The sequence below is a fragment of the Eurytemora carolleeae genome, unplaced genomic scaffold (assembly GCF_000591075.1).
Source record: "Eurytemora carolleeae unplaced genomic scaffold, Eaff_2.0 scaffold12, whole genome shotgun sequence".
Classification (NCBI taxonomy): domain Eukaryota; kingdom Metazoa; phylum Arthropoda; class Copepoda; order Calanoida; family Temoridae; genus Eurytemora; species Eurytemora carolleeae.
Genome location: NW_019396142.1, coordinates 618,389 through 643,466, shown reverse-complemented (window position 1 = coordinate 643,466; position 25,078 = coordinate 618,389). Strand labels below are relative to the sequence as shown.

General features: G+C 34.4%; 3 protein-coding genes across 7 annotated transcripts; 2 read left to right on the top strand and 1 right to left on the bottom strand.

Moving 5' to 3' along the window:
• Positions 1-26: 26 nt before the first annotated feature.
• Positions 27-7,147, bottom strand: LOC111696200 (zinc finger protein 8). 4 transcript variants are annotated; one of them, XR_002764026.1, is made up of 7 exons: positions 7,075-7,147; positions 5,850-6,038; positions 5,385-5,619; positions 4,150-4,439; positions 3,008-3,135; positions 853-2,940; positions 27-462 (listed from the first exon to the last, which is right to left on the bottom strand). XR_002764026.1 is itself a non-coding variant. In XM_023465748.1 (6 exons), the coding sequence occupies exons 2-6, from the start codon at positions 5,997-5,999 to the stop codon at positions 1,809-1,811; spliced, it is 1,935 nt and encodes a 644-aa protein (XP_023321516.1). In that variant the 5' UTR covers positions 6,000-6,038; positions 7,075-7,147; the 3' UTR covers positions 27-1,808. The 4 variants fall into 4 exon arrangements, 1 of the variants encoding a protein (XP_023321516.1); XR_002764027.1 differs by having other exon boundaries at positions 27-432; XR_002764028.1 differs by having other exon boundaries at positions 27-291; positions 869-2,940.
• A 1,211-nt stretch (positions 7,148-8,358) lies between these two features.
• Positions 8,359-13,429, top strand: LOC111696199 (F-box/WD repeat-containing protein 9). Its single transcript, XM_023465747.1, has 10 exons — positions 8,359-8,568; positions 8,945-9,057; positions 9,554-9,736; positions 10,094-10,260; positions 10,318-10,400; positions 10,812-11,102; positions 11,893-11,960; positions 12,100-12,221; positions 13,014-13,105; positions 13,138-13,429. Exons 1-10 carry the CDS (start codon positions 8,435-8,437, stop codon positions 13,142-13,144), a joined length of 1,260 nt encoding a protein of 419 aa, XP_023321515.1. The 5' UTR covers positions 8,359-8,434; the 3' UTR covers positions 13,145-13,429.
• A 170-nt stretch (positions 13,430-13,599) lies between these two features.
• On the top strand, positions 13,600-22,685 carry LOC111696198 (uncharacterized). 2 transcript variants are annotated; one of them, XM_023465746.1, is made up of 11 exons: positions 13,600-13,738; positions 14,041-14,585; positions 14,786-15,592; positions 15,917-16,017; positions 16,686-17,676; positions 18,631-19,054; positions 19,600-19,888; positions 20,148-20,293; positions 21,648-21,769; positions 22,088-22,245; positions 22,646-22,685. In XM_023465746.1, the coding sequence occupies exons 2-11, from the start codon at positions 14,309-14,311 to the stop codon at positions 22,670-22,672; spliced, it is 3,342 nt and encodes a 1,113-aa protein (XP_023321514.1). In that variant the 5' UTR covers positions 13,600-13,738; positions 14,041-14,308; the 3' UTR covers positions 22,673-22,685. The 2 variants fall into 2 exon arrangements, with proteins under 2 accessions (XP_023321514.1, XP_023321513.1); XM_023465745.1 differs by having other exon boundaries at positions 13,600-13,776.
• Positions 22,686-25,078: the final 2,393 nt, after the last annotated feature.

Below are 25,078 nucleotides of genomic sequence, written 5' to 3'. Positions count from 1 at the left end.
TAGTTAGTTCAAAATAATCGCAATGGTTTTCTAGAAATATATATATTTGTTTAAGATATTATTTTGAACAGTATTATTCTATAATCTATATATACAATACACAAGGATAGTCTCTATATAATCAGCAATAAATTTGGTATTTGGAAGATATGACAAATTTGAAAGTAATTAAAAACTTTATTTAACCTCTTGGTACAAATTAGTAATGAATGATAAAAAAATATATAGTTTCTAATCCTTACTGTGTACTCATCACAATCAAGTAGTTTATGATAATGATCCAACCTCAGTCTAATTATTTGTCCAATATTCAAACTTTTAAATACAAATTTGCTCTCAGGTACCAGGTATACTAGACACCAACCAAACCTTGATCATAAACCTGGCAGGTTTGTACATCCAGAGATTCTGACAAAATATTTGGTTTGGAAACTTTTGTGAAAAAGTTTGAATATGAAAAAACTGAGTAAATTCAAACCAAGGAGATCCGAACCCCGGTGAATATGATTTATCGAAAATCGAACTCGAAATTATCCTAGAATACGAACAGTGCTTAGGATCCGGGTCAAACTTGGAATTAGCAAAACATCAATTATAATATAGATTACATGTTCTTAATAAACCAAAAATCTGAAGTGCCGTTTAACGAACGGCTTATATCTTCGTCACGTTGCAAAATTTAAAAACTACGAAATCAAACAATTTTGACAAATGTTCACTTTTCATAAGTTTGGTCCGGATCCATTTATTTACAGGACGAATACACGATCCGTGTTCGGATTAACATTGCATTAAACTAGGATAATTGTCCAGAGAAAAGAGGGTTCACATATCTCCGGAGTTTGACTTAACCAGCAATTTAACTCACAATATTAAAGAATACAAAAATAGTTTTCAAATCATGCGAGGATTCATTCACACACACTGCTCCTCTTTAGTTCAAACTCCAGTCTTGAGTTGATGTTGGATTGAGCAGTTCAGCGGGATTCAATAGTTTTTAACTTTCACATTTTCACATTTATAGAAAAATAGTGTTCACTGCTGATGCATTGAAAAAATATATGATAAACTTAACTTAAATCTGAGGAATATATGTTGATACAAGATAATTACAAAATATAAATATATCGCAAACATTCAAATTGTGATTCAAGAGCATATTAAGGGATTAAACAAAATTTATAAAAATATATCAGGGGTTGATCAAACATTAATTCTGGTGGAACAAAGACCTGTATTGAATTATTGCACCCGTTCTACCGTAGGTCTAAATATATAGATATGGACCAGACAGAAATATTAATAATACTGCTTACTTTAAACTTTCAAACTTAATATTCACAGGTTCCTTGAAGGGTGGGAATATATAATATGCAGGGTCGATTTTTAGAAAAATTTTAGATTACTTTTATGCAAATAATTGTTTAAAGTATTTTGAAAATACGAGGGGCGTTTGCCCAGAGAACTTTCGCTATCCTAGCTCCAGGTTAGGAAATAAATCGTGATCCAGGAAAGGAATTAATCCTAGTTCTATGGGTAGGATATAAATCCTGCTCCAGGGTTCGATATAGGTCCTAGCTACCAGGGTGGGATATAGATTCTCCTCCAGGGTGGGATGTAAATCCTGCTCCAGGTTGGGATATAGATTATGCTCCAGGTTAGATTATAGATCCTGCTCCAGGGTGGAGTAAATATCCTACCTACGATTGAGGTATAAATGAGTAGGATGAATATCGAGGCTCCGAGTAGGATAAAGACAATTGCTCCGGTGTAGGTTATAGAATATAAATCCTACATGGATATAAATCCTAATTCCAAGGTTGAAAATAAGCTTGATTTTCCTCATCTGTCATGAAAAGACTTCCTTTCAATTCCGTTAACTGTTGAGATTCGTCATCGTACTCCAGAGTAAACGGATCCTGAGACGAATATCGAACTTGTTTAGGTTCCGGAACCACTAGGCTTCCCTCGAAATGAATACTAGGCAAAACAGGGTTCTTCGTCCGAGTCAGGGAATCCTGGCTCTGGGTTCTTATAAATATAGGTTTTGGAACCGGTTTCGCCTCCAGATTAGAGCAGAACCCGGATAAAGGATCAACTTGGGGGAATGTCATAATGGTTGCAGGATCGGGGGAACCGGGACACGATCTCGGTTCATCTTTAATCTCGGCATACGTATTTGAAGAGATTCTGGCTGGTTTCTTCTGGAAGATATCTACTCCTATTTCATTGATGAAGGAATCAAAATCAATATTATCCTTCTCCTCCAGGAGTTCCTTCATAGCATTCTCAGCAGAGTTTGAATCCTCGGAGTAGGTTTCCAGTTTCTTTAGATGTTCGGTCTCTATTGGAATCAGGGGAGGCATATCCGTGTACTTCCTTTCAATCATACGAAGAGAGGGCTTAATATCATATCCCTGAAGTTGAGAGTGATTTATTGTTTCAAATGAATTATCTGACATTTGTGCATTGATTTTGTCAGGAAGGATAAATAATTGATCTCCGTCCGTGTTTAAACCGGGTATATTCTCCTGTCCAACTATATCAGTAGCTGAGTACAGAGAGCTAGGCTTCCGGTCCTCCTGGATATAATTCTTCTCGGAGTCCATTAAATAGGATATTGTGGAAGACGGGGCGGATTCATCTTCAGTTCCAAGTTTCTGAAAATCAACAACAACATGGGTCGGACTTGTGACGGGGGCTAGTTTCTCCGGGCTGAACCTAGAGCGCGGAGTAGGTCCAGGATCAGACACTGATCGCTCACTGCGCGAGCTCCGGGCAATCTCCAGCTTGGTTGGGGTTGGAGTCCTGAGTCTCAGCTGTTCAGGATCATAAAACTGCTGATGAGTTTTCTTAGCGTGTCTTGTCATATGATCCTTTCTTCCAAACCTTTGAGAGCAATGAGGACAACTGAACTCACGGTTCCCCGTGTGCACAACACTAAAAAAAATGAATTTTCGTTTTGTCAAAAATAATAAAATAAATAAAAATTCTGAATGACATTTACCTGTGTCTCTTCAAATCCTTTCTCGTAAAGAACTTTCTCTCACATTGATTACATGCAAACTTTTTATCCAATAATCCTTTGGTTGTTCGTGATCCGGTGTGGATCTTTAGATGGTTCATCAGTTCATCCTGAACATAAATGCATTACTCATTAGTTCATCAAACTTATATTCATTATTTATTAGTTCGTCCTAAACATATATTCATTACTAATAAATCATTAATTCATCCTGAACATAAATTTATTATTCATTAGTTTATCCATAACATATATTAATTATTAATTATTTCACCCTGAACATCCTTCATTATTAATTAGTTCGTCCTAAACATATATTCATTACTAATAAATTATTAATTCATCCTGAACATACATTCATTATTCATTAGTTCATCCGTAACATAAATTCATTATTAATTAGTTCGTCCTTAACATACGTTCATTATTAATAAATCATTAGTTCATCCTAAACATATATTCATTATTCATTAGTTCGTCCTTAACATATATTCAATTTTATTATTCATTAGTTCATACGTAACAATATTTATATATTCGTTCGTCCTTAACATATATTCATTATTCATTACTTCATTATTAACATATATTCATTATTCATTAGTTCATTCTGAACATATATTCATTATTCATTAGTTCATCCGTAACATATATTCATTATTCATTAGTTCATTCTTAACAAATATTCATTATTCATAAATCATTAGTTCATCCGTAACATTTATTCATTATTCATTAGTTTATTCTTAACATATATTCATTATTCATTAGTTCAACATAAACATTATGCATTAGTTCCTCTAACATTTTTAAATATAATCAAATGTTAGGTACTTTCTCAAAAACTTTTTTTTTTAAGTGGTAACTTTTTAAGTATGTCCTAGTCGCAGCGCTCGGCCCCCTCCCCTTTTGCAGCCTGTGGCGGCTCTGGTCTCAGAAGGCCTAACCTAACATTTGGGAAGTTGCCGCTTCGTAAACTGCACATTTGGGAAGTTGCCACTTGGGAAAGCGCCCTTTGAAAAATGCCTTTGAGAAAATACTCAACACCTATATTAAACAGTTTATCCTACATTTGATCATGGAAATTTTAAATTAATAATGTATGATAAAGAGCAAAAGCAAACCTGATTGTCCCAAATGGTTTTGCAAATTTTGCAGTCTAGCTGTCCTTCTTCTGCCGAGTGCATGGCCTGATGCTTTTTAAAGCTTGAGATTGAATTGTATGTTCTAGGACATCTGCTATAGTTACAGGAATATACAGTTTTACCGGGGTCGTGGACTTTCTCGTGATTTTTTAAATGATCTTTCCTACGAAATGCTCTGTTGCATGTATCACAAGAGAATGTTTTGTTCTGAGAATGAATAAGAATGTGCCTCTTCAGCTTAAACTTGGAAGTAAATTTTTTCTCACAACCTAAAATAGGTAATATTATATTTTGAAATAAAAAAATACATATCTTAGAACACGATTCATGGAGAAAGAATAAAAATTAAAATAACATGGCAGGGGTATATATTTTAAATTTTTAAGACTTGCGTAGTAGTTGCGGGGGGCAATGAAAAATTAAACACCAAGAGAAGTCTTCCACCCCTTTCAATACTTTTCATCCACAATTGTAGTTAATTTCCCTAGTCAAATTAAGTAATATGAACTATGCACAATATAAGACCATTAAAACTATGTACTATGCACAATATAAGACCATTAAAACTATGAACTATGCACAATATAAGACCATTAAAACTATGTACTATGCACAATTGCGCAACCATTTCTAACCAAATGATTGTGGAAGAGTAACTATATAAACCCTTGATACACGTGATACGTATACACATACTCTGATACATGTATAAATGAATAAATGGATACTCTAATACATGGATAAACGGATATCTGGATACATAGATACATGGATACATGAATACTTGGATACATAGATACATGGATACGTGGATACATGGATACATGGATAAACGGATACATGGATACATGGATAAATGGATAAATGAATAAACGGATATACGAAAACCTGGATACATGGATACATAGATACATAGATACATGGATAAAAAGAAACATGGATTCATGGATACATGGTAAATGGATACATGGATACTTGGATAAATGGATACATGGATTCATGGATAAACAGATACACTGATAATAGGATTCATAAATTTGAGAATTCAGGATATCAGGATTCACTGTTGGATATACTGCTTATTGAACATATTATTGGGTGGAAGCGGACTAAGCTGAAAATTTAAATTGATAAAGAAACAGATAAAGGAAGTTACAAGAATAACAAACACAAGACAGAATATCCTCTATAATTTACCGTACAATTAGACCAACCTGGAACTGAACACTCGAACGGAGTATCCCCTGAGTGTGTCAACTCGTGTTGTCGAAGTTTACCGGGACTTGGAAAATTCTTTAAACATTCCTCACAGTGGAATGGTCCAGTGGGTTCCTCACACGGAGAAACTGGATTCGTCTCGTCAATGAATCCAGGAGAGTCCAGGTCGACGATACTAAGATCATCTTCGTACTCGTGGCTGTGACATGGACTCTGAATAACTGTCAACCTCTGCAATAAATTATATTTTATTTCAACTCTTAGGTCGTCTTTGAATTTTTTTTATTTGGCGACTGTGTATTGAAAGTTAAGAAAAAAATGAAAAACTTGTCAAACATATAAAACTACAATATTTTTTATTTATTTTGGGTTTTCGGGCGAATTGAGACTACCATAACTTAATTTTGAATAAAAATCTGGGAATGTTAATCAGAATATTTTGTTTTTATATGAATATTTACCGAGCCGGGTCTATCTCCGTCATAAGACGAGCTTTCATCCCAGGACTGACTGTTTCTGTTTGATCTATAAGCTAAGAAATGAGAAGGATGATAAGGATGTTTTGTATCTCCCTTCCCACACTCAGCTACACTTCGTCTTCTTCCTATCATGGATACCTTTCAACTACATTACAAAAGTAGCTCTGGGCCCTGAAAATAATTTAAATTATTAATATTATTAATAAAAAGTGCTCCGGTCCTATAATTCTTTATTGATAACTTTCTTGGATGAAAAATATCGGTCTTTTGCCAACTTGCCGGAAATATAGAAATCCGTGAGTTTCTTTCTTTGACATGACCAAGAATTTACGATTTACGGTATATTCCTAGAGAACGATTTTTGGACCCCTCCCGTGCCCCCTCCCCCCTCCTCCTATCAATTTTGTACATGGTTCTGACAGGAAGTGTCTTAACTTAACCTAACCCGTGGCCGCAGCGCTCGGCCCCCTAGCCAAATCCTAGCCGCAGCGCTCGGCCCAGAAAGTGTCTTAACCTAACCTAACCCAAAATAACAAAAAAATAAATAATAATAAATTTGCTGAAAAATAAATGGTCATGTACAAAATTGATAAGAGGGGGGGGGGGTGGGGGCACGGTCGGGGGTCCAAAAATCGTTCACTAGGACAGACCCTGATTTACAATTAAGAAAAAGATCTGGAACATTCAAAGTAATCTTTTAAAGGATACCTATTAATCCCAACATGGAAATCAAGAAACTTTTTTTAGCAATAACACTTTATAGGTGCAAAATAGTTAGAAACACATCAAAAGATTTATGCAATCTATATTTTTAACACTAGCTGGATTTAAAATCCATCATGACGAAAAGTGTTAACAATCAGCTCTTAATATACAAATTGTACGCAAAATTTAACCTAACATTGAACAATTCTGTAGAGAATTGTTCATAGCACTCGTACTTAATAACGAATCACTTGTAGGTTCATAGAAACAACTTTTATACATACATGTGGTATGTATACAAGACTAGCGGTAAATCATGATTCAGTCAAAAAATAACAATAACAAGTATGGCTTTATTATCAAGGAACAGATGTAAGCTAATAGAAAATATGATGGAAACATATTAAATCTATTATTTTATCTAAGAATTCATGGGCGTCAAATGGTACAACAAAAGTTATTAGGGTTTGAAATATCAGATTGTACTATGCTGATGATTTACCTTTCGGCCATTTTCTACGCTGCGTAATATAAATACAGGAGTTTAGTTTAGCGCTACCATTCGACCGACCAGGAATACGGAATATCACAGCGGTATTAATTGGTAAATAAATAAGACTTCAGAATTTGCTAAAATATTTGATCAATAATTCGTTAAAAATGACTCATGGGCAATTAGAATTGGCTTTTGGAATGGAGAGGAGGGGGGGGGGACGTGTAACCAGACGTCCATAATTGAGGAGAGTTAAATGGCGCTGTTTTATAAATTTATTTTACTGTTTTATGAATTAATTGCATTTGTTTTTTTACGATGGGGGGGGGGGATGTAAAATGCCCTATAGTTCTTTTAAAGATAATCTGAGGTATAGTTTCTAAAAATTGGGGTTCACAGTCTTCACAGTGATCAGGTGTTAATTTTGAATTTATGAATCCGTCTAACCAAAATTTAACCTGCAACCAGCCTTAGTTAGCAAATTTTTTTAATCTGATGCATTATCAGGTTGGACCAACAAAAAAAAATATATATATTTCACCATGCAATTTTTTTTTCTTTTTTTCTCTTAGTACAATATTTAACCCAGTGTGCGCCTTGTGTTTCTTGAATTAGGTATGAGAGTACTGAACCAGCTGTAGAGTTTAAAAGTCTGGTTGAGTTCAGAAATTTTTTATTTGAATTCTGAAATTCTTCTACAAAATCATCTCATATAATCGTATTTAAAAACAAAGTGACAAAATGTGCCCAGATTTATTGAATTAAAGTAAATATTTTATACAGTTATTGCCACAATTATTCTGTCATCAGTTTAAAAGGATTAAACTTTAAAAAATGATTTAGTTGTCAATTTATTTAGCTTGCATGCACAAATTAGTGTTTGAAAGAAATCACATCCTTCGAATGGTTAAAAAGAGAGGTAAATGATAATGGTATTTAATCGGTAGTATTTTTAACTTGTCGCCATGTGCTTATATTTTATGGTAAAGTATGCAACGTGGTTTTACCCCACGTACCTTTTTAAATAATTTTTTAACTGAAATTAAGGAAATTAAACAAGAGCGTATACAGAATTAAGAATTAGTATGTATTCTTTTGTGGTGGGGTCCCCTCAAACTTATAAACAGCAAACTATTTTTGTCCTCTTCTTCAGTCTTCACTCTTCAGTTTAAGATTTGATAAGTGTGATAGCTCTTAGTTCTAGGGGAGGCAATCCCTCCTTGCCCCCCTGTATACGCCCTTGAAAATAAATTATTACGTTTATAGTCCCTTTTTATTATGTTTGGACTAAACGTATTGGTTTCAGAAGTGAATAAATGGAAGCAAGGAAGTTCCTTAAACTAGTCTCCTTGAAGTCCCAGAACTAAGTATGGATGTATGCGAGGTGGATGATGTTAGTCTCCGACTAACCGATCTTCCAGTAGAACTCCTTCTTCATATTTTACAGTATTTGGAGGTTAAATTCATATCAGAGGTTCTATCTCAGGTCTCAGATATTTTCAGGTAAAAGGTTGAACAATCTAGCTGTGTTGAGAAGAGTATAAGGCCTCCTCCTCCCTCCCCCCCCCCTGGAAAACTTGGGGGACGTTCCCCCTTAGCCAAATGGGAACATTCTAGGCCCTTCTATGGCTTGATTTTTAAGAGCAAATTTCTTCACGAAATTGTCCTGCGGGGCCACTTTATTGTTAAAAATATACCTAATACATGATTCACTTTTTTCTCCAATCAAAATTCTAAGAAGGGTCTCAACATTCGCTCCTCCCATCCCCGGCTCTGTAAGGGTTTTGGCATTAAAGTGACCAAATGCTCTTCATTCAGTACAGTACCATGTACACTGAAACGTACTAGCGAGTAGATTTGAAATTTATTCCCTGAATAGGCGTATAGCGGCGGACGATTCGACCTGGCGGATTCGAATACAGAAGAGATGGCCTGGTCAATATCCTGCCCTTCCTTCCCAACAACCTATTAGCTGGACCAGTGCTTGTATAGGTAGGTGGAGTAGGAGCATAATACAATTTAATTCTTGCGGGGGAAAAATTTGTAATAATAATAATAGCCTTATAATCTTTGTATACTATACGGTGTAGGTAAGGTTTTATTTAGTGTTCTAAAAAATAGCGGGTAAAAGATACCTTTTCTTGAAAATATTTTTATTTGGGTGTTGGTTTATTTTTTTGAATTACTTAATAGATAAAAATTGTTTGTTTTTTGAAACATTTCTTTTGTTCTCTAACAGACGTGTGTACTACTCAAAAAGGCCTTTTAAAGCATTTTTAGGTCTCTTTACTTATCTGGAATACGCACTAAATCCTAAAAAAAATTAGATATGATCAATTTTAACCCAAACATACCCTGGAGCTCAACGTAACATAGCCTACAGGACATGATACTTTGACTGTAGGCTGATTTGCCAAGATAATTATTATTTAAATAAATTAATTATGTGAATGATGATGGTTGCAAGTATTTCTATTTTTGAATTTAGATCGTGAGGAAGAGAGCAAGATTTGGAGAAAGGGTGCCGGGACTGAAGTTGATGGAAAGGGTGGAGATGAACCGGATGTAATTGGTGGATCTGGAGCTGATGGAATGAAAATGATGACGAACTCCAGGTCCCACTACGCTGGCGTGGACGCGGTCCATGTCATGAAGAACGTAGTTGTATCAGGCAAGGAATTTACCCAATGCAAATTTAGATTTTAACTTCATGTCTCAGTCTTATTTCTTTCATTGTTTAATTTTAAGAAATGTAAATAAGAAGGTTTGTAGGGATGCGGTGTAAATCATTATTAGAAGCTTAAACGAACTTCACACATAATTTCAAGTCACTTTTAAATTTTAAGTATGGCATGTCCGATTCACAACGGTATCAAAAATGTGACTGAAAAACGACGATATCCTTCACATTATTGATCAGATAAATGTTTAAAAGGTATTGTGAATCGTGGATGCAACACGTTAAATGTGATGTTACTTGAAATTACAAGGACAGTTCCTAAGTTCAAACAATTTTCTTTATTTCCAGGATCCCGGGATAGATCAATTCTCCTGTGGCCGACCAGCGCTGAGGGGATGGAGCTTAAACCTTTGGCAAAATATTTTGATGCGCATAAAGGTTGGGTTTGGAGTTTCTGCAGTCAAGATGATTTATTGATTTCTGGAGACTGGGACAGCACCATGAAGTTTTGGACGGTGGGTACAAGATTTTAAACTTTAAAATTCGACAAAAGTTGAAGTTTTCTTTTTTAGATGTCAGCAAGTGGATTGACGGAAAACAGAGCTGGAGTTAGATTAAAAACAGCAATTTTAACCACGGATATTCATGAAAACAGGTACTTGAATTTATATTCATTTAACCACGGATATTCATGAAAACAGGTACTTGAATTTATATTCATTTAACCACGGATATTCATGAAAACAGGTACTTGAATTTATATTCATGAAAACAGGTACTATGAAAACAGGTACTTGAATTTATATTCATGAAAACAGGTACTTGAATTTATATTCATGAAAACAGGTACTTGAATTTATATTCATGAAAACAGGTACTTGAATTTATATTCATTTATCACCTTTTAGATGCATTTAAGCCCAAACTCTGCACTTTCTGAAATTCCAGAACACATCATTTCAAGAAATTAATCAAAATCACAAAAATAAAAATCTTACAAAAGTTTAATTTTCTGAAAACTCAAAAACCATGAAAAGAAAATATTTAGAATTTATATTTATTCTAGAATTGTTGCTGGAACCTTTGCTAATAAAGTTGTACAACTGGATGCTAGAGAGGAAAACAAACAACTCTCAATCTACAAGAGTCACAGTAGACCTGTCCTCAAGGTTAAAATAACATCGGAACGTATCCTCAGCATCTCCGAGGACTCTACCCTGGTTGTATATGACCGGGTTGCTGGAAAGAAGATGATGAGGGTTGAGCTACCTCGTTCTCATCCGTCCTTGGAGCATCCTGGTCCATCCTTCCCTCTTAGTATGGATCTATTGGACAACATGCTTTATATCGGAGACAGGTTTTATATTATTTTTACATTATGATTATAGATCCATTTTCTCATGAAAACTTTTTATAAAACTTTCAAGATTTTAAAACTGTGAAAAGTTAAGATTTGGTTTTATAAAGCTTTACAATATTTTTATCTTTTAAAAAAATTGAACAATCGTTTTTGTTTGATTTACCTATATTTTCTGTCAGGTTTAAAATTTGGCATAATGAAAGAAAAGTGGAATGTTTAGGTTAAACAATTTTGTATATAATTGCTTTTCTTACACCAGGCAAAATTTTGACCCTAAAAGAAGATATAGGCAGAAAAGCGATCCAACGATCACTAGGCCTGACCTTAGTGTGTTGATCTTCGATGGCGGTTTGGTTTCTCCCGAAGAGATTGGGGTTAGATTCTTATCAAGCCACCATAGCCACTAGCCAGTTCATGTAAAAAGTTTTATTTAAAAAAAAATCCTCTTATAACCATGACAAGGTAGAAAAGTTGCAACAATTGTTTGCAAATTTTAAACCAATAAATAAATGTTATTTTCATTTGATGTGGACAAAGGAAATTTTCCAAAAACAAATTATTTATTTAAAGTTGAGAAATGTTAGGAGAGGGAGGTGGTCGGGATTGTCGGGTGGGTCGGGATGATCGGGAGAAAGTGAGGTTGGCTCAGGAGAGTATGGGTTGGCTCGGGAGAAGCTGGGACGGGTTGGGAGAAGCTGGGATGGGTCGGGAGAAGATAGGTTTGGTTTGGTAGAGTGTCTAGAAGCAGGGATGGGTTTCAATGTGTAACAATTTGTTTCATGTTTAGTACTGGAAATCTCCACCTAATAGATACTACTCATGATTCCTTCAGTCTGGTGGAAACATATAAAACAGGTTGGTTTTAGGTCTTATTTTAACTAAATATACTAACAACTGAGGAAGGTTGTTTTTAAATCACAAATTACAAACTGATCTTAAAGTCATGATGTCCGTTTGGTCTCAATCCAACTTTAAATTGTTTATTTTTAAAAAGGACATTCTGGTCGTGTAACCTCGGTTGTATGTGGATATGGGAGCTATATAACCTCCTCTAGTGATGGTACTGTTAGGATTCATCAACCCTCTCGAAGAATGGGGTTAATCACAGAGCTCCAGGTATACTATTAACTGGGAAAATAAATACTTAGTATTAGGATAGTCATTTGGTACCCATTGCGTTGTTTTCCTCCATCGTCTCCAGGTAGTAGGTTAGTTCGTGGTCTCCAGCTAGTTGGTTAGTTCATGGTCTCCTGGTAGTAGGTTAGTTCATGGTCTCCAGCTTGAAGGTTAGTTCATGATCTGTAGGTAGTAGGTTAGTTCATGGTCCTTTCAGTAGGTTAGTTCATGGTCTCCTGGCAGTAGGTTAGTTCATGGTCTCCAGGTAGTAGGCTAGTTCATGGTCTCCAGGTATAGGTTATTTCATGGTCTCCTGGCAGTAGGTTTGTTCATGGTCTCCAGGTAGTAGGTTAGTTCATGGTCTCCTGGTAGTAGGTAAGTTCATGGTCTCCTGGCAGTAGGTTAGTTCATGGTCTCTAGGTAGTAGGTTAGTTCATGGTCTCCAGGTGGTAGGTTAGTTCATGGTCTCCTGGCAGTAGGTTAGTTCATGGTCTCTAGGTAGTAGGTTAGTTCATGGTCTCCAGGTAGTAGGTTAGTTCATGGTCTCCTGGCAGTAGGTTAGTTCATGGTCTTCTGGTAGTAGGTTAGTTCATGGTCTCCTGGCAGTAGGTTAGTTCATGGTCTTATGGTAGTAGGTTAGTTAATGGTCTTATGGTAGTAGGTTAGTTCATGGTCTTATGGTAGTAGGTTAGTTTATGATCTCCTGGTAGTTGGTTAGTTCGTGGTAACTAGGTTAGTTCGTGGTAACTAGGTTAGTGCAAGAATTCAAGATACTTAAAATCTTTACTCTAGGTTCCAGAGTGTGGACAGGTTACCTCTATTTCATACAGAAACCAGATTCTAGCCGCCGCTGGGAGTAATAACACAGTCAGTATCTGGTCCAGGTTCTAACTGCAGCAAGAGCTATCTGATCCAGGTTCTAACTGCACCAGGAGTTATCTGGTTTAGGACCCAGCCGTACCAGGCATTATCTGGTCGTACCAAGAGTTATCTGGTCCAGGGTCACGCCGTCTCAAGGAGTTATCTGGTCCTGGTTCTAGCCGCCGCACAAGGAGCTATCTGGTCAAGGTTCTAGCCGCACCAGGAGTTATCTGGTCAAGGTTCTAGCCTCACCAGGAGCTATCTGGTTTAGGTTCAAACCGCACCAGGAGTAAAAATTCTCTTGATTTCGGACTTGGATTTAAGAATACAATCATACAAATCTAAAAGATCTAATTATTTTGATATTAACAAAAATAGTATTGTAGATGCTGTGACATGATCTCCCCCCCCCCCCCCACACTTCAGATTTCATAATTAAATATGAAGTAACACCTTGTGAATCGAATATTCCATTAAAAAAGCAAATAACTCGTGTGATACCTTCATTTTTATGATTTTTTTTATTTGCCTCGTAACCTTGATTTGATGTATAAACTTAAATTATATTAAATATCTTAGTTTGTTTAAAATCTCGTTCTAGTCCTAGTTAGTCATAAAGCACAATGTATTGTTTCATTGCTCAAGCATCACGTTGTGTATGTATTTACAATTGTCATAACACAATTAAACCATGGTAAGATGGCAATGCCCGATTCACAACAAAAGGTTTGTCTGATCAAGTATTAATAATATATCAATCTTTATAATTTTTAAATCTGATTATTTACAATTGTGGTTTCTCTACACAAAGTGCATTTCTCTTGCATAAAAACATATGGGAATTATCAGAATTAAGCGTTTTTAAACCTAGAAAAACGACGAAATCTTTCCCATTATTGATCAGATAACGGTTTCAAGAGTATCATTGTGAATCGGGCATTGTCATCTTTGCATGGAGGGTCACTTAAATATTTATGTATCACTGTATTAACTAATCAAATATTCTTCGTTAGATTTCATCTCCAGGAGAAAACAAATAGTTTACATTAATTTACTAATTGCAAAAAAAAATTACTTATTCGTGTTTGGTTTAAAAACGTAAATATGTAATCGAACCACAATTTTGTGTTTTGTTTTTCAAGAATTTGTTTAAATACGCCTCTAGTTATTTTTTATGTATTATTTAGTGTAAAGTGTTGAATATTTCAGATATAAAGGTATGCAGGATGGACGGACTCCCTTTACTGGATGAATTCTACCAGGTTCAAGTTGATCTCCAGGATGTAGTTCACCAGATCTATCAGCTCACTAACTCCAATATCAGGGAGAGAGCTCTGCTGGAGAAGGATTTTGTAAACCTGGTGGAGTTGATGCGCGAAACACTCGCTACTGCTCGTGTTACTGTTGGATTTATTAGATTAATATTCAACATGGATTCATTGGAGGAGAAGGATTCATCAGGGATTCATCAATCCAGGAGCAGCAAAGAGATTGAGACCTCAGGTGAACAATATTTAGATTATATTCAAACCAAAAACTATTATAATTTTTTTACCTCTGTTAGGTCCCCTACCTATTATTAGTTTGTGACCCACCTGCAAGTAGTTTCCTTTGTTTTTATAGATATTACACCCCCCCCCCCCTACTAGGTTTTAAGATGAAGGGGATTTATTCCGCTGATTTATATTTTTCTAAAATTTCAGAGAACGGTCGTTTCTTGGGTAAAGTGTACGAGGTTAGTCCGAAAAATATTCTGGACTTTGCGTCTGATCGAGCTTTTCACGAACTTCCGGAGGAATCCTGTGAGACTAGTTACCAAAGACCAGAATCAGTGTATCAATCCTTAGAGCGGGAGCCAAGTTCTCCTAGCCCCGGGATACAGATAGAACACAATCCTAACAAGGATTCAGAATTAACCTCGAGCGCTCCAGGTTCTGGTTTAACGGACCCTTGTTTTAAAATTACGGAGCTGAACTGCCAAGTACCTGAACCATGTTTTAAGACTGAAGACGACCACTGTTCTGGGTCTTTGACCCATAGATTAAAACCCTTAACTCCTGAACAAATCATAGAATCTAGTCTTCATTCGAAGCTAACCACATTTATCTCGTATGAATCCACAATCCATTCTCAAGATTCTAAATCCGTGGAATCTATCCTGAATATCAAGGAACCTGTTAGGGATGAGTTACGATCGTTGGAACCTGACCAGAAATCTTCAGATAGTGTGAACTCCCTCCAAGACAATTTCCAATCCAAGGAACATACTTCTCAATCTTTGGAACTCAAGACACTATTGGTGGAACCAAATATTCAATTTAAGGAACCAAGTTATCAATCCGTGGAACCCGTGAATCGATCTACAGAAACAGCTGAAGTTGAAATCAGAGAAGGCGATAAAGAGCTAAGTGTTAGCTCTAGGGAACCTAGTTTTATAGAATCCAGTCTTCTTGATCATAGCTCTGGTGCTAACGTTTCCATTAGAAGAAAAAAGAAGAGAAACTTCTTAGGAATTTATACCAATCTTTAATTGATTTTACTTAACAATAATATGTTTTTCGTGATAAAGGGGGAGAGTTATAGCCTTATGGAAGTTATAAATTATTAGTAAGAAGACTAACTGGCATCAAAACTTTAAATGTATAATTTCTGGTAGCAAAAAATTATAACGATTTATACTTATATTACATCATTAAGAAGAACGATTAAGTACAGAAAAATAACGTCTTGGATTTTTCATTTACTTCTATCCAATTTTTTCGTATAATTTTTAGCAAAGAACAAATTTACAATACATTAAAGTTTTAACCCATAAATGATTGGATCAATTTTAGGGAATTCAATAGAAGATAGTTTAGAAGATATAGATCGAGAAACTAGTGAACTCCTGGAATCTGGGAAGATTGAACTGTCCCAGATCTGCTCGCTCCAAGAGGTAGATTATCAATTATCCATTTATTTTATCAAGCTGGACTAGGAGAGTGGGGGCATTTTTTTTCTTTACAGATCAGGGAAGGATCATTATTATTTTCAACATTTAAGTCGTAAAACGGCAGTATGAAAATTGTTATATATATTTACATATATTATACCATTTTATTTTAAATGAGTTAAATCACTGAACTCCTCGAGTTATGTATGTAGGTAGGTTGTAGATTCTGAATACAAGAAAAAATGAATATTGATATAAAAATTAAAATACTGAGACATTTGTTCAATAATTTGAAACTTAAGGATAAACTATAAAAATTTTAGTTCAAAATGAAAGTATTTTTCTTAAAACTTTCATTTTAATTTAAACAAACTAGAAAAAGCAAAAATCCCGTCAACAACTTTTTTGCACTTAATAATATCCAATACAATGACATAAATAGATACACCCACCCCACACCCCTTTCATAAATGACATTAATAAATCTTTCTATCTTGTAATAGTTCGGATATTCGATCAGTCTAAGGTCTATAAAATTCTATTATTAGCCAATGAGAAGTCCGGATTTATAATTAATTTTTTACACATCTAACATTTTAAACGAGTTAATTTCTGGATTCAATATTTACATGATATTGCTCAGAAGATTTTTTTGACATTATTTTATTTAGGAGAACCTGTCTTTCGGTGATGTTAGTCGTCTTAACCCGCCTATATTTGAACCTGTAAGGACGGGAGCGGAGAGGAGAAGTTGGAGTGGTTGGAGATACTTTGAAGACTGTTTGCTAAGCAATCCTGTGATAACCCCTGTTCCTGTTCTTGTTGAACCTGAATCCGAACCTGAACCTGAACCCGAATCTAGTTTCCTTATTAAATCTCTAGTTCTCCGTGAGTCTGTGATAAGTCCGCGTTGGAAGCCCGAAGATTTGCCGTCCTCCTCAACTCCTTTAAAGTACGGTCAAGGAACTAAGGAAATCGATCAGTTTGAGTCCCCGAAGCTCCTGGTCTTGATAGATACTAGGTTAAACGATCCTTCGCAGAACTCTGAAGAGGATGACGGGGAGAAGAAGGAAGATGTGGAAAGTGAGCAGGTGGAGGACGAAAATGAGAACACAGTTGAGAAGAAACCTGAAAACAAAACTGCAGTTGATGGATTAAAGAATTATGAAGAATATAGTCCAGTGATACAAGAAAGTCCTGGATGGACTGGAAAGAATGATGTAGGAATTTCTCCAATAATCTCAGTGGAACGAAAAGGAGAAGCTCTTACACTACTTAGAAACAGTTCTCCTGAAATCAATCCTAGAATCCCTGTTCTTCTAGAATCTAGTCTTTTGTATGATAAACAGAAACCACAATCCACAGATAACGATTATAAGGAAACCATTGCAATACTAAAAGATACCGGAGAAACCAACTCTCCTCCTGTTTTCCAGGATTTGGAGTTCAAATCCGAGGAAAAATCTATTCTGAAAAAATCCTACAATCTAATCCAATCTTCCAGTTTGGATGAGCCGGGTGTAGAAATCACAGGATCTAGAAGTTTAAAGGTTAAGCCTGGAGAAACGTTAAGGAAAGTTCGGTTTGGAGATGTAGGTGTATACTACTTCTCCCGGATTCAGGGCTGGCTCGGAGTTCCAAAAGAAGGAGGAAACACACTCGGTAAGTTAAACTCATCACAACTCTTGCAATTTGTCTTTTCATTGTTCTTTTGCTTGGTTGGTAATTAAATTTTCTGTAGGTTTATTGGTCTGTAAAGTTAATTTAATTGATTTTGTTAATTGATTTCTTTAATTGACTTTATTAATTGATTTCGTTAACTGATTTCATTGATTGATTTCATAATTGATTCCATTAACTGATTTCATTAACTGATTTCATTAATTGACTTCATTAATTGATTTCATTAATTGATTCCATAAATTGATTCCATTAATTGATTACATTAATTAATTCCATTAAATGATTCCATTAACTGATTTCATTAATTGATTTCATTAATTGATTCCATTATTTGATTCCATTAACTGATTCTATTAACTGCTTTAATAAATTGATTTCATTAATTGATTCCGTTAATTGATTCCAATAACTTATTTCATTAAGTGATTTCATTAACTGATTCCATTAATTAATTTGATTACTTTATTCCATTAATTTATACCATTAATTGATTCCATTAATTGATTTCATTGACTGATTCCATTAATTGATTCCATTAATTTATTCCGTTAACTGATTTCATTATTTGATTCCATTAATTGATTCCAGTAATTGATCATTAACTGATATCATAAATTGATTCCATTTATTGATTCGGTTAACTGATTCCATTAATTAATTCCATTTTTTGAGTCCTTTAACTGATTTCATTAACTGATTTTATTAACTGATTTCATAAATTGATTCCATTAACTGCGCTTATTTTATTGATTTCATTAATTGATTCCGTTAATTGATTCCAATAACTGATTCCATTAATTGATTTCATTGACTGATTTCATTAATTGATTCGGTTAGTTGATCTATTAATTGGATAATTAATTTCTTCTGGAATGTGTATTTAATGATTATGATTGTTGATTGATTAGTAGTAAATTGAATATTTGATTGTAGGAATGGAGTATTCTCATCACACATTCGAGACTGTTTATCTACCGGAGGAGGAGCTAGAGGAGAAGGAGATCATTAATCTAAAGTGTTCAGAGAAACCTAAACCAGAAATGCAAGATTTTTCTTGTAGTAAATCCTACCTGGAGAACCTTAAACTTGATGTAAAGGATCGGCTCTGTGTCAAACCAGACACGGAGATACCTAGCACATTTCAGACGTTGCACAATTCTAAACCCAGTCAAGATCTTCCCTGCTTTAAACCTGACCTTGAGGAGACCAAACCTGAGCTTCAAGATTTAAACTTTTTGAAGTCTGATTCAGAGATACTATTTTCTAAACCAAAGTTTCCGGAGAAATCTTGTTACGCACCCGACCCGAAGATTGTTTACTGTACATCTAACCTTGAAGAGAATAATTGCATTGATAGGTTCGTATACTTCGGAGAAACATACCTAGTCACTTGGTTAACAAAATCAAATATTGTTTATCTGATAAGTGGTCAACGTTATGGGGGTGGCGATCAATTTAAACTCATGCACGACAATTTTAGATAATAAAATGCAAGAAATTTAAATTAAGAAATACATCCTCTTTAATTCTTGGACATCTTAGTGTTTTTGCAAGGAATATAGAGAAATTTAGTCTTAGTTGTCATTTTTCATTGGGGGGGAGAAATTAAAACAAGACCGAACATAAAAATCTTTGCATTATTATTTTTTGGAGAAAATATATCTTCGACTCCCGCCCCCTTCAACAAAAATTAGTTATACAAAATTTTATCGTTTTGTAAGATAAAAATGCATGTATTTTCCTTAAACTTCGCAGAGTGGGTGGTTAATTTAGATAATGTCCCTAGGGACGTTAAGTAATTCAACTCCCCGCTGTCGGTGAATCATAGGTCGTTAATTTTGGTCAAAAGGCGGTTAGTTGAACATGAGGTAGTGGATCTAAACTGTGAACCATGTTGTTTAGGCCGAGTAAAATTGCAAGATTATCTCCGTCCGTGGAAACTGATGTTGTATGGAGGAGTATTGTTAAGAAGCCTGGTTTACTCACACTCAAGAGATTACCTGAGGACGGATCAGAACTTGAATCTTCTAAACCTAAACCCAGAGCAGAACTTAAACCTTATAAACCTAAACTAGGAGTAGAACTTGAACCTTCTAAACCTAAACCCGGAGCAGAACTTGAACCTTCTAAACCTAAACCTGGAGCCAAGAAGAAGAATTTGAGCAACTGGAAAAGTTGCACGGATATATCGGTAAGTTTTGTGGTGGGTAAAAATAAAAATCTTTTTTTTTGTTTTTTCAAGAAGGCTTGATAAATTTTTATTCTAAATCATCATGTAAAGAATTGCCGACTCTAAAGTGAAAATAGATTTAAAATTGCCAACTCTCCTCCCTCTCTATATATTTAAATTCTGCATTTTGCTTTTATATCATTATTAAATTGACAGCTGTGGAAGTCATTTGGTATATTTTTGTAAAAACTGTGTTCGGATAAGAATTTGCTATGCTTAGGCTCGGACCCGGAAGGTTCGGAGTGGTCTACGGAACACCCTGAGTAAATCTCTTGAACCTGAACCTGCAGATGTTCCTCCTCAACCGTCTCCTAGTAAAGGAAAATGTGGAACTAGGGGACTGTTCCCTCTTTCCTCCAGAGCCAGGTTTATTCATATTTTCTGTATATAAAGTAGTAATCTTTGTCTGTTTATTTGTATATCCGACGGAACCGCTTGACCGATTTGCCTTAAATTTTGATGATTAACTCGATTGTTCAAATCTCCAGAAAAAGCTCCCAAGCTAGTGTTTATTAAAAGAAACTTTGCGATGCTAAGCATAGGATTTAAAGGTTTTGCGTTCGTCTCTACTTCAAGACAAATTCTTGTCAAATAATTAAATCCTAAAAATCGGCAACCTTAAAAAGGTTTTACTTCAATTGGTTCTTCTGAATTTGTTTTTAAGTGGTTACGAATTTAAACGGTTCATGAAATAACGTCAGCTTGTAATAAATATAGATTGAGCTATATTTTAAACGTTATTGTCGTTACGGGGAAACCTATTGTCAAAGATTATTACGCAATTTTTTACGTTTCAAACGTTAATGTTAATAAAAAGCTTGAAGAACACATTCGTAAAAACAAAACCATCATGACACATTAAAAGGTAAACAAGTCCTCGAATACCTTTCAGTTTCTCTTTGTGTCTTCAAAAGTTGAGAATTTAGCAGCCATAAAGATATCATAACTTAATCTTTTGAAGATTTTAATGATTTTTTACAAGTTTGATTTTATTATTCTCAATTCTTGAAAAAATTTTAATTTCGGGAATGCAATACAACAACATTTTCCTATCATTTAATCAAGACACTATAGTAAGAAATGTAGTACGCATAAAAGAATGTTGGACTCACATTTTGCACTGTTCTTTACATATTTTCACGACATTTTATGAAATAGAGAATTGGCCCTGTTTTTGGTTTAGAATTTTCCAGTTTAGAATTAGAGCTTTGCATAAATTGTTGATGTTTTGTTTTTCTAGCTGAAGCAAGCAAATATCTAGCTTCCCGCTGTAAACATTAAAATAATTGATATCTCTCACCTTATTCAGGGGGAGGGGGGGGATTATTCAAATAATTGATATCTCTCACCTTATTCAGGGGGAGGGAGGGGGGGGGATTATTCAAATAATTTTCCTTGCCCTACTACAATCCTTATTTATTAAAGATTGAACGTATACTTACTGAATTCTAATCTTCAATTTATTCAATTTGGAATTCCAGAATATTCAACTTTTCAGTGTAATGCTACTTTAATATGTGAACCGTGGGGGATGGGACTTCTCAGTATGAAATGGGACACGAATATGCTGTTTAGCGTCAAATAAGGGACACTACTATAGTTAGAGGACACCAAAATATGTTGTTGTTTTTCAATCACTTTTTTCACCGAGAAAAATTATCTCTCTGGCCCTTTTTTCAAAAAGGGTATTATTAAATCTCTATTAAAAGTTTATTTTTAGGAAAAGTCTGCTGAAAGAGAGTGGTGTAAAGGAGTTGGATCCTGTGGAAGCGATGGAAACTAAACATATTCGACTCAGCAGAAAACTTTGTGGATGCACCTGTATCTCAGGATGCTTTCCAGGTTAATACTTCTGCATATTTTACTCAACAGACTTTCTTCTATAAGTATGTCCAACATGACTGTTTCATAAATATAATTTTTTTTGTTGAAAAAATCAATGTAATTAAATATAAGAATACAAGTTAAGTTACTATTATCGGGGGGTTTTTTAATTCTTGAAGCTATTAAGTTTGGAAATTAAACAATTAAAAAATCAATTTTGAAAAGTATTTTTGTCTCTTTTCAGGTTTTTTTTTTCAAAATCTTGACAAACTTTTTGGAAAATATGTAAATATATAAAGTTAAGGGAATAGTTTTCTTATTATTTGTTTTCTGCAGGTTCTTGTGAATGTATTGACTCCGGTATCCAGTGTCAGGAGGAGAGGTTGGGTTCTCCCTGCTCCTGCTCCACCTCCTGCTCCAACCCCCTGGGAATTAGGAGATTTGATCCAACCGAGATCAAAATGCATTTTATACAAACTATGCTTACAGTGCAGGGGGCCATGGATATCAAATAAGATAAATTATTAGATAAAATCAGATCTCACGAAACCGCTGATAGTCTTGTGTACTCATTTTTGGGAATCAGTGACTAACTTTTATTAGTTTGTTCTAACTGATTTCAAGGTTTTCAAATCTCACGATAACGGAAATTTAACTTCTAAATTTTCTTCTTTTTTGTAAAAACCTGATTCTAAAAATTATCTAAGTTTCGTCTCTGCACCGCTTACCCCCCTTTACAAGTATTTAGATAATTTAATTTTGTTTACATTTTAAACACAACAATACTTCATACTTTTTTTTTAACCTGGAATATTTCTCATAATTGGAATGCACAATATATTAAAGATAGCGTTTACCTGCTTTATATTTGATATCCACAATTATCATTTTTAGAGAATGGACAGATATCCATATTTTTAAAATAAGATATGTAAAGAAAAGTGTCTAAAAATTGATTGATTTAATAAAAATTAAAAATTAAAATATAGTTTTTATTACTAAATTAGTTGTCAATCTCGAAAGATTTATCCTGAAAACTTAAGCTTGCCTTGTTTTAGTAGATAATTTAAGACGATAAACATATTTGTTTTCATCCTTATATAAGTCTGATTTGATTTGATTTGATTTGATTTGATTTGATTTGATTTGATTTGATTTGATTTGATATTGACTGACTTCAAATAAGGAAACAGGACAGATCGTGATCTTTTTGTTAATGGATTATACACTTCCTAGGAGGTCAAAACTTGAGTTTGAAATAGCGCTAATCTCGACATCCCAATAGCATTATTCGGGGCATAAGTGTTGATATTTGATTTTATTTCTATCCCTGCAGATATCCAAAAGTAAGCGATTTGATCCGTAGGACTGCGAAGTGCAGAGGATGTTAGCGTTTTCTTTCTATATTTCAGTTTACGCCATACGATCCCTTACATGACATCAAGGTTGTAATGCAATGAAAGTTAATTGCTGTCGCGTATACTCTGCGTACATATTGAAACCAGTTCTCGTTGTAAACAAGAATAGATGCATCAGTGTTCGTTTAGTATCCGAGGAGGTTAAAAGCATTTAATTTTGATAATTTTGAAAATTCACATAATAGTTTCCTTCAACCAGAATATTTCATAGATTATTATTGTGAAAATGGATTCCATGTCAGGCTGTGACATCTGTCTTGTGTTTACTTTTCCGCCTAAAGACAGTACACTGCTGTACAAAAAATGTGAACACCTATGAAATAACTTTTCTTGCATTAGTACCTTGCATGACATCATGTTTTCAAATTAACAGATAAAATATACATAAATCGGGATTACTTGTTATTAATTATTATTTTATATATGGTAAATTTTTAGAATTCAACCCATTCCCCTGTTTTGTTTCCATATCTTTATAAAAACAGACAGACAAGACAAAATATATCCGTCCTTAAAGCAAAACATGGTTTGAATTTAGTAAGACTGACGTTGATATTTAAATTTGTTTTTATTTCAAGCTGTTTCAACTTGACAGATCGACGAGAGACGTTCAGATTTAATAAAATTGTTTCTTTCTCTTGGATGGGTGTACAAAGGATTTCTGCTACAGTGGTCGACGTTTCTATCAATACAATGAAGAAAACTTTTTATGTAAGTTTCAATTTCTGACATGCTTTTTTCAAATTAAAAGTTTACAAGAAAATATTAAGAGAAGCTGTTTATTGGGAGCTTCTCTTTGTTTCCATGTTTATTTTTATCCACGCCGCTTTAAAGCTTGGTAGATATAAAAAATTGAAATCAAAAGTTGTCTGTATTGTATTTATTTATACGTCGACAACTGTACATATACAGGATTACTCACAAAAGATGAGACTGCAGGAGACGACTGTACGGAATTTACATCGTATATTTCCTGATATTGATGACTTCTTACTTGCTGCTTTCTTTGTCCAATCAATGCGTAAGACATGAAAAAGACTTCGTTTAAGACAGAAGACTGAATTTAACCTTAGAATCGTCATATCTCAAGAGTTTTAAATCGTCTTTACTGTCTCATCCTTTGTGGGTAACCCTGTATATTAGTATATACTAAACAAATTCTGCAGAAGCGTCTTTAAAGTTTCATCCTTAATGGGTAACCGTGTAGTTTGGACCTTATGGGTGTACAATGTACATATATTATTGAACAATTACGAAAATGAGATATTATTGAAGTTTGATCTTTTTTTACCGTCTATTCAGTCTCTTTCTGAACTATGAAAATTACGCACTGTTTAATGAAAAAGTCGTTTTTTTGTTGCTGAAAAATCTACAGAAAAAAACGCAATAATGTCGAAACCAGTACAAAATGCTCATGAGTTTTGGATCACTGTACATCAACTAAGAGGTCTGAATTATGTATCCTAAGATTATAATAATCACAGGGTTAAAACTTCCTTAGTAACAAAATAATACAGGGTGTCCTAATAAACATGGGAATTGAGCAACAAATTCGAAATCGTCGTTAAGAGTTAGTGTTGTATTACCTAGTTTGAATGGTCAAAATAAAGTTACGTCTGCTTGAGTATATTAAATGTAAACGGTTAAAGATTGTTTTCTTATTCTGCAAAACGTTGTATAATGTTGTGTAACATTTCTGCAAGATAAACCACTGTACTGTCTTTGTATACAGGAATGCAATTAAACCATAAACAAGGAAATTATTATCTCTGGCAGACGAAATATCTACGCATTACAGCTTTCCTAGTAGAAAGACGAAATCAAAATCGTCACTGTATTCCGATGTTTATTGGAACACCTTGTACAACTGTATTTTTTATCTAATGGAAGAAAATATGATTTAAAACAT